This window comes from Homalodisca vitripennis, chromosome 8 (genome assembly GCF_021130785.1).
Source record: "Homalodisca vitripennis isolate AUS2020 chromosome 8, UT_GWSS_2.1, whole genome shotgun sequence".
Classification (NCBI taxonomy): domain Eukaryota; kingdom Metazoa; phylum Arthropoda; class Insecta; order Hemiptera; family Cicadellidae; genus Homalodisca; species Homalodisca vitripennis.
In genome coordinates, this window is record NC_060214.1 from 45,712,940 (window position 1) to 45,723,530 (window position 10,591).

The following is a 10,591-nucleotide window of genomic DNA, read 5'->3' on the forward strand; positions in this document are numbered from 1 at the left end:
GCCTGGTAGTTGGCTCTCAATAATTTAGCTTATTGTGCTCCCTTTTCCAGTAGCAGATTGATTTATTTTGATTAATAATTCGGCAGTAGCAATGCAAGCAGTGTAATATAATTATGTTCCGAAAACTTCTGTTTAGCAATGTAAAGTATGTTTGTCATTACTGAAAATACTACGTGACTACATTTATTTATCGGTATCTGTGTTATTATTTAAGTATTTAATTTTCGCAAATTTTTTCGTTTCTTTTTTTTAACAAACGTTCAATTATCTGTATTTATTTCGTAACTTTATTTTCCATTATCTTTTGGACGGGTTACGTGAATAACAGAACAAGTCATATTATACTTATTTAAACTATTTATTGTGGAGAAGTTTTTTAAAAACCATACTTGTTTGTTAAGTAAAGCTAATTAAGTTCGAGCAAAATTATGCCGTAAACCTGTAAAACTAATTTATTTGGGTCAATTAGAGCCCTGGGGCTTTAAATTCGTTTACCTTTCAAATATTTATCTCGTTCACAAGACTTTCTTGGTTCACTTTGATAACCTGTGTTGCTTTATTAGAAACACTTTTATAATTGTATCACATCAAACTAATCATATTGCGTATACACGTAATTGGTAGTGTTTTATATACCTATGTTTTCATCACAAAACTAAATACCATATTTATAAAATTAATAAAATCCTAGATACAAAACATAAATAGTTTGGTGGCCGGTTACCTAGGACTGGTGAAACACCAACTACTTAGCAGCTTACACTGACTTTTTTTAGAAGCCACGGTAAATATCTACAGCTTCGACTGCAATTTCTGTGACACATAACGTGTATCTGATAGATAGCTCGCCGGATTTCTGTAATACTTAAAATATTGTGAACCAATGAGGAGGATCACAGCAGTCGTAGTGAAAGCACTTCGTAATTCGATAAGGTCTTATGACATATTTTTGAAATGGAACTATACATTTATCATGGCATCAGATTTTTATATTTTTCAGTGTTCATGGTTAATAGGATCATAGGCTAATCAAAGGAAAATTTTGATACCTGTTAGTAGAACGTTAAAATTTCGTGTATAAATAATAAGGTAAAATGTTAGTTTTTTCCTAGTGTCTTTAAAATTTCATTATATAACATGAAAACTTTGTTAAATTACCAAGAAATAAACAAGGCTGCTACTTTTTGGTAACAACATTCCTGATTATTCTAATCCCCATATTAATAGCGACAGTGATATGAATAAGACATCACAGAAAGTAAATTAAAACACTAGATAACGAGAAAAGTAAAATGTTTCACCATACCAGTTAAGGGTTTTTTGCCATTTGGTACAAGTAGGTTTCTCAGGTACATATCCTCTTTATTGGGGCAACAAAATCAACTCAATTGGGATCTAAAGATAGTTTAAACTTGAATTACAATGGCCGAAAATAGACACTTTATGACCTTTGCAAACCTTTGTTTGTATACATACACTTGTGGTCAAGGAAAGAAAGCAAATTTAAATAAGACAATAACAAATACCGACACTTGAGTATTTTACATCGGCCATAAATTATCGAAAAGGCTATCGCACAAGATGAATAGTTTTCAGAGTACACATCAATGTCTCTCAAATATATGTTGCAAAGCGATACTTTTTCTTAAACCTCAGCAAAATCGAACACATGAATATGCGCATTGGTCACAGTTTATAATGCCTAATTTGAAATTTGCTTTATTCATTCACAAATTATGATTTTGAAAGTCATAGGAACACGATATACATTTGTCCTTTCACATTAACTATACTGTGCTAATCAATTAATTAAGAATTTTTTCATTGACTTACTACAACTGAACTGACCAGCCTCTATAGTGTGTGAAGTTAACAAACATTAATCACATCATAGTTTATCAAATGTTGCCTCCAAATATGAATAATGAATTAAAAACATTAATGCTGTTACGGCTGAGTTATTACGTACCAATTATCTTGTACAAGCCACATTTCGTCGCCACGAATGTAATTAAACCGCTGGATAGGTTTCATTAGTTATAACACTTCACATTTCCGACAAAGGAAGATTTAACTATTAAAACAGTTTCATTACGTGTCAATTGGTTTATTAAGTTCGTGAACAATTTGGAATGCAATCATTATATCAAACAGAGCTTATTTTCACATAGTTTAATTCGATTCATGAGTTGCTAAACTATCCAGATGTTTTTAGGTATTAATTAATTAAAGTTGTGTAACACAAAACCAAAGCAATCTTGAAAATAATGTAAATTGTTAGGCAATACACATGAGCAGGTCGAAAAATAAAATAGATTTCTAAACTTGCTCATTTATCTGGAATAGATAAATTAATTGATATGAACTGAGAGATTAAACTTGACAAAAAGTATTGATAAGGTACAGATACCAATTTTTAATGGAAAAGTATAATTTTTAATGAATTCATATTCTCTTTAAGGCCAATAAAATATACTTCAGGTGAGGCAATAAACCACCTCTCTTTATAGATTAACTAAATGGATGCTGGGGAACTAGAGAGACCTATTTTTAAACTCGGTATATCTGATGTTGAAATGATGCAAAGAGTTTGTTCAAACCTCTTCGCCACCAAACATTTTGTATTGTTTCATACGTTGCCTCCTGATTTCAGGAGTCAAGTTTGAGTCATTGTCATATTTCAGGCGCTACATTAAGTATAAGGAGAAATGGAGGTAAAATCTAAATTCGCATTCAACAAAACCTTTCCACCATAGCCACGTTATATGTACGAAATTGTTTTACGTTTTGTCAGTTTAGACGATTTTAAAACCTTCAGTGAATATTTATGTTAAATATTAAGTAATATTTAACACAAAGTAATTACATATAAAATGATTATAATGTAAAACATTTATATGTTTTCAATATTTATTCTAAGGAAATCAAATGCTTACACATATAACTTGGCAACCAAAAATAATATTTCGTAAAACACCGTAAAATGTTTACAGTCTTTAATAGTAATTGGCCTGATTTTGTTTCGGCGGAAAATTCTGTTTCTAGTTTATAAATATCCTTGTGGAATAAAAATAAAATAATATTGTTTATCCTTAATAAAGGCATTTTTAAAGGCTTTGGCCAAAATTTTCTTTTCAATCTTAAAACATTAATCATCTTTAAATTCGATGGCTACACAAATCACATCAATATAATCCCTGGTAAATGCTAGAATATTTCACTTATTGATGGTAATAGAGGTGAAATTTTATATTAAGGTCAAATATTTACCACTCAAACAAAACTATGTGAGGTTTATTAATTTTAAATAAACTATACTTTGGGTTTTGCTGTACCTGCTGGGTTGCCAACAGAACTAAAAGGGTTTAAGCATTGTTGCTTCGAAATTTTTAGTGAATGGCACTTTAAATTTCAAAATTGGTTTATGAATGTTTATGAACAACGTAGTAAATGAAGTAATAAATTGTAGGACATTATTTTTATAAAATAGTGCCGAAACGTTTTCTCAGTTAAAACAGATAGCTTATACACACATTTTTTATACAGGGTTACTTAGTAAGCCGCAGGGTTCATACATTTCACTACTTCTATTACCGCCAATTTGAGAGTAGTAATATCTAAGGGTATCGATGGAACGGGCAATATTATTCCAAGAAACTTAACTTATTACTATGTTATAAATGTATGTAAAAAGGAGAAGATATTAAATTTAAATGAACGAATGAATATTTGTTTCCTTATATAAATAAATATTACTGCATAGACTGTACAGGATACAGGAAATGACCTCCATAGGGGCTTAATTGTGAGGGTTGGTTGAGACGCGATCAGCAGCCTGAAAGAAATACTGATTAAATGATACACGTATTGTAGATTCTTAAGCGGATAAATATTTATTTTATTGTGTAATGCAATTTATTATATTCAATCTGTTATTTAATTTATTTGTGTAAAAAAAATTTCAAAAAGTAACAAAGAAACCATAGCTACAACAAAGTAAATATTAAAATAGCGTAATACTAGATAAGAACATTAGCGGTTATCTTATGGCTAGTGATTATTTTATACTTAGTGACATTATTACTGTATTAGTCATAAGAAACGTCAAAAACTGTATCCATAACTGTTCGTAAACAATAAATAAATCGATATAATAATAATTTAATAATATGTCAATAAAAATATTAGATTTCCTTCTTGTAATGTTTTGATAAATATATTTACATTACGTAACATGCACCATGACACACTGTGAATTATAAAGAAACGAATTTTTATGAAAAACTTCTAGAGTGAATGCCAGTTAAATTTTGAAAGTTTGGGCTGGACGACAGAGAAAGAGACAGTAATAAATGTTTTGTACCACTAATTTAATATTATTTAATTAATCATTACTATCGATGATCTAATAAATTCTACTTGTGTGACGTGGTATCACTCTGGTAGGTCGATTTAGTGTAAAAAAAACAGGAGTAGATTTCTTGAAGTAACAGAAATATCCACAGTTTTAACAAAGGGAATGATCTATATTTTGTTTGTGGCCAAGTAAACCAAGAACCGTGAATAACGAAGGGGAAATTATTCCTCGCACCGCACTGGGTTGAAAGTGACAAATGAGGGTAATATCATTTGTACAGGAAGGCCAACCTCACCTACCTCCCTAAAGCTCTCTGACGTCACTGTAACTTATACAAATATTATTACTCTCCTACGAATTGCTTCACTAATTTTACGCTTATTATTTAACAAAATATTATATATGAAACTGGAATTGCAATACGCCCATACGTTTGAGAAAAATGTGTTACAAAAATATATATTTATTCATTAAATTTTATGTTACATGGAATAATTACTTTCGTATAAAATAGCATGTAAACATGATTGATACCATTTGTCAAATTTAACATTAAATAACGGGCTTCCAAGTAAATTATTACCCTTTAGAGTAAAAATTTAAAATAAGGAATAGTTTAAATAATATTAAATTTATCTTCTCTTTAATAGTGATAATTTGTGTTGTTTGAACAATAATTGAGTACAATTAAAATGTACATATTTATTTTTTTAACATATTTATACTTTTAATTTTCCACTCCTGTAGAACTTGGAAATTGTTTCATTATAGCGACACATACAGTAGAAACGTTAAAGAAAGCTTAGATGTCTAGGACGAAGTATTTGTTACAAATCGATTTATATCTCAGTTAACAACAGTCCAGGCAGTAAATCCCAGTTAATGGCCGATGTCTTTCAACGATTGTCAGAGGTCAAATAGTCATGGATTTTATTTGTAACTGAAATCCGACATCGTATTGTTTTGGTTTTAAAATATATTCATGGAAACAATGTATTAAAAATTGTTACATAATTTTCTTCTTTAATATATAACTGACTATGGTATTTTCAAATAGCTCTAATTTTACGTATAATTTTTATTTGTTGTGCAAACTGTCTAATGTAACAAATTAATGTTTGAAAATAGAATTTAGGCTGATATTGTACGCTGTTAACATAATATAATTTAATTGGTACTTAAAGATGCAAACCTTTGTTACTACTTTCTATTAGTGTGTATTTTCTCTTGAAATGCATTACATTTGTATAAATGGCAATAGTGAGTTTAATTTCAATAAACATTAACCACAAAAAAAACTTACTCAGCCAGAACTCGGACCCGGATCACTCACTTGCCGGGTGCAATACCACTTCAACAGAGCCCCTACTTTTTATGCTTCAATTATACTGTACTTGGTCTTTTCTGTACCTCATGTATTTAAAAACCAAAACCAACATATAAACGGAAGAACAAATACCTGTTAAACGACTTTAATTTTCATTCATTAATTAGTCATTTTTCTAAATATATAACTAAAGAAGTTATTAATGAATTCTTATAGTAAGTGTAAACAAAGTTAATCAACTTTTTACTTAGTACATAATAATTATATAATGTTTGCCTTTAAAATAGAAAGCTAAATCACAAAGACTGTTTTTCCTATAAAAATTACTCAACAGGGAAATCCTATTAATTCAGTTATTTTGAAAACTCCGCGTTTCTACTTTTGCTATATTTGCCCATAATAATCCAAGCAGTTTTGAATATGGTGGTATGCGGCTTTAGTTTGTTATTTGCATCATAAGCCTTAGTCGATATAATAAATGTCATCTAAAGAACAAACACGTCTAAACATTAACATAATCAATTAATCACAAAATGTACTTATATATATACATATATATACTCTTCTAAGTACTTTTAAAGTATATACAAAAACAGAAACAAAAATTCAGTGCTCATGTTAATATTCAAGTTCACAGAACCCTTCCTCAGAACCACACTGAATTAAAACATACAAACAGAACTCAAACCAAGAACAAAAGACATAACCAAAATAAAATTTTAACAAATAAATACCATACATAACAAGATTTCAATTAGCTGTGTTTAGAATATTTGTAAATTTTTTCATAGAACTAAAAATTTTTTTGTTATAAGAAGGAAAAGAGAATCATCTTAGGTTCAACCCATCTGGTTGCCTTGATTTTAAAATTAATTGATGTGCGATTTCAACATCTCTAAAATTTATCAGATTGGTATATTGATTGGGGTTTGGCTCTAAATGGTAAATTTCTTTTGGGCTGAAGCAATTTTCAAATTTATTTTAATTGTGTTGAATCGCATGAGCAGATAATGGTGTCTCATAATTTTCATGAACAACATCAAATCGATGATTGGTCATTCTCACTCTTAATGGAGTGATGGTTTTTACAATATAGTATTTGGGACAGAATTTACAGGTTAGTTGATAAATTATGTTTTTTGTAGTGCAATAAATGTTACCTTTAATAGGATACTCTTTTTCAGTTGTGCTACTTTTAAACGATTTAGAATTTATTAACATCTTACAAATGTCGCATCTTGGCTTGTTACAAGGATTGCACAAGTTACATTTGATGTTATTATTTTTTTGGATTGCCCTCATACTTTAATTTCGGTCTAGAGAGAAAGTTTTGTAAATTTGGAGGTTTTTTAAAAATTACTTTGGGGGGCTTAGAAAAGAAATTCTAGTTTCAGGGAAAGATTCCAAAATAGGAAAAGAAGCCTTTAGAATTTTGTTGATTAATTGAAGGCCAGGAAAATATTGGGCGATAAATTTAGGATTAATAGCACTGGAAATATATTTTTGGTGCTCTGATTTGTCTATCAACAAGATTTTTTTGGATACCCCCTTTCAAAAAGTACATGGAACAGTCTGTTTATATATATACAGTTAAATTTTATATATTTAGTTATATCCATACAGGGGAAATATGTATGATTTAGGCTAAATAACTCCCGAACGATTACAGGTAAAGTAATAATACTTAATACACCATTACTCCACCTACACATCTATTTTACAAAGTAACCCGTATTATTTTCTATGTCAGGGGGATGTGCATAGGTCGAGTAGTAATTGTTTCAACTTTGAACATCTGCGGTTTTGTCCTGTATTAAACTATGTAAGTGTTGTTTGCCTTATTTATCTCACCTAAACCACCCTTTTTAAGGACACTATGTACGTCTAGAACTATTTTTACGTTATATTTTTTGCTCCTTGTAATCCTTGTAGACCATCCTCCATTGGATGTGAAGAGTCCCAAATTACCTTATAAACTATTTCTTAACCCTTTAAAGCACGTAAATCATTTTACTTGAAATTTTGACTCAACATTTGGTTTTTATGTTATTTAGAATATAAATAAACATTATTATATATAAATTTATTTTTTAATTTTTGTTATATATATTTTATATAGGTGGTTCCACTATGGGACCACTATGCACACTAGCACACTAGACCATGTTCTTATATAAGCAGGAATTTTTTTCATAAAAAATGCACTGAATAGAATAAAAACATCAATTTATTGAAAAATATGTACATTTGGATGCATTGTTGCATGATTCAAACTTTTTTCTTGTACTAGGCAGAATGGTATTTCAGAAAGCAGTTTATTTCTTGAGTCAAACACAACGCAACATCACACGCTTTACAACCCCAAAAAGAACGATGAGGATTCTCCTTTGTGCTGCAGTTGGCGCATCTTCTCTTACTCATATGTATAGGTAGGTGCACATTTCCACTGCTTCTGATTTCTGTGGAAATATTTTTCTTGAAAACTGGACATGGTATTTTTCTTCTTTCTCCCGCTTCCATTTCTAGTCTTGTCACTGGACATCAAGCTTTGTGATAAGTTGATCCTGAAACTGTTTCAGAGATAAAGTGGCTCCTTCACTTTGCTGCGAAAACATTATGTATGAATTTACAATACACACATCCAAGAAGTGAAAGAAAATCCTATGCCACCACTTTCTACTTCTTCTGTCTATTTGGTAGCATTTTTTGAGTTGATCGGCCTTGTCAACATACCCCATATGCTTGTTGTAATCACTTACTAATGTAGTGGACGGTACATCTACTTTTGTGCCATTTTTTAATTTTCTTTTGACTGAAGACTTTTCATTCGGATCGTGGTAGTTCGATGCGAAGATAACTGGCTTTTTATACATCCACTTGACACATACTAGGCCAGCCAGAGTACACCTTACATCACTGTCTCCTCTTCTCATGATTTGGTCTTTATTGAAAAATTTTGGCAAATTGACGCGATCTTTTCTCACTGTACAACAGGCTTGGATTTTTTGGCTTTGTAAAACCTTCAGCAGATCCATCGAAGAAAAGAAATTATCGAAGTAAACCTTATGATTTTCTCCCACTATTTTTTCGGTAAGATCTCGTACGACTCTTTCTCCTAGGAGTTTCTCCGCTCTTCCATCCCGTAATCTTCCGGTGTAAATTTGGAATTCACATATAAAGCCAGATTCGTCTGCTCTTACCCACACTTTATAACCTCTTTTTACTGGTTTTAGAGGCATATACTGCTTGAGAGTTGAACGCCCCTTGAATCTGATCATTGACTCATCAACAGACTGGAATTCCTTTGGTTGGTAGCTCTCCAAAAATGTTCTGGAGAGAGTGTCTAAAAAAGGGCGGATTTTGAATAACTTGTCATAGGCTGGGTCTTGTCTGTTTGGCATATTGGTATTATCGTTCAGGTGTAAATTAGTCAAAAACCATCCAAACCTATTGACGGTCATAGCAGAAGAGATGAATGGGTCTCGTATTGCTGGATCTGCACTCCAGTAGTCCCTATAACTTGGTAAACGTTTTATGCCCATCAAAATGTTTATCCCTAGAAAAACTTTAACTTCATTATTTGTAGTTGGAACAAAGTTACTACCTCCCTGTAGCTTTTGGGTGCAGTACAGGTTTGTCTGAAACACAATGCGATTTATTAAATCTTCCGGAAATATATCCATAAAGTAGTCGATGGGTGAGCTTAGATTCTCATGGCTGGGACCAGACGTTTTTCGAAATGTAAAGTCACTATTATTTTTAGTATATTTTTCCCCCCAAATATAGCCAATTTCCTCATGATATCTTAGACATAGCGGTGTATCATTATCATCAAACTGTATGACGTCATCGTCTTGAGGTTCTGTACTAGAGCCAGGATCATCTTGAGGAGGACCAATTGCAACAGGATCAGTAGGAGGTAGCTCATGCTGGCCCATCTCATCTTCTATGAAAAGAGGTAGATTTGTGATATCAATCAATTCATTATCAGTCTGAGCCTCCAAATATGCAGGGAGTTGTGTGCCATCCTGCTGTAGATAGCGTTCTTCTTCTTCCCATCTATCATCGTCAAGACCATCGATGGATTCGCCATCTGAAGGTATTTCTTCAAATATTTCGTATATCTGATCGTCATTTAGAGTAAATGATGGATCTGCCATCTGAAACAATAATAGCGGGTTTCATACTTTGTAAAAATAACTGTAAAATGGTTTCAGGTATAAAACTAGTTCAAAATAAGAAAGCTATCGAGTAGACATTGGCCTACAATATATTTTCAAAAATGGCCTATATAATTATGGTCTTCTTGATATGAAAATGCTTATAATAGTCTACGTCTGTCAAAATTTTCAATTATTCAGTAAATTCATAAGTTCTAAGAACATATTAGTTAGTGAAACTTAAAAAATTAAAATAGAAATAGTGAAAAGTGCAATTTGTAGTTTTAAACCTTTACAAAAATACGTTCTATCAAATTAGCTTTACCATGCATAGTGGTCCCAAGGCGGGACCACACATTTATTTTAGTGCAAGATCAAGATTTTTAGCACTATGACTAAAGCTAATGACTTAGAAGCTATATGAAATAGTAATAAACAATAAAAACCATGTAAGAGAACTTACCTTGTTTAGATGAAATGTTAAATGTAGTTTTACAACACCAAAACATAGGTTAGCGTCTATCTGTCAGTATGGAGTGAACAACCACGATTGAATGGCTACTAGCAACAGCTGGTATGAGTTTGAGGACGTAGTTCACATTTTTTCCGATAGATAGAAGCACAAAGCAGACAGTAAAAGTGGTCCCACGGCGGAACCACAGTGCTGCTAGAAACAGAAAATAAACAAAAAGGTGATCCCGTGGTGGGACCACTATGCTTTAAAGGGTTAAGTCCATTATTTATTTA

At 31.4% G+C, this 10,591-nt stretch overlaps 1 protein-coding gene across 1 annotated transcript; it reads right to left on the reverse strand.

The window, feature by feature from the left end:
- Positions 1-8,215: 8,215 nt before the first annotated feature.
- LOC124368137 (piggyBac transposable element-derived protein 4-like) lies at positions 8,216-9,844 on the reverse strand. Its single transcript, XM_046825412.1, has one exon. It carries the CDS (start codon positions 9,842-9,844, stop codon positions 8,216-8,218), a length of 1,629 nt encoding a protein of 542 aa, XP_046681368.1.
- Positions 9,845-10,591: the final 747 nt, after the last annotated feature.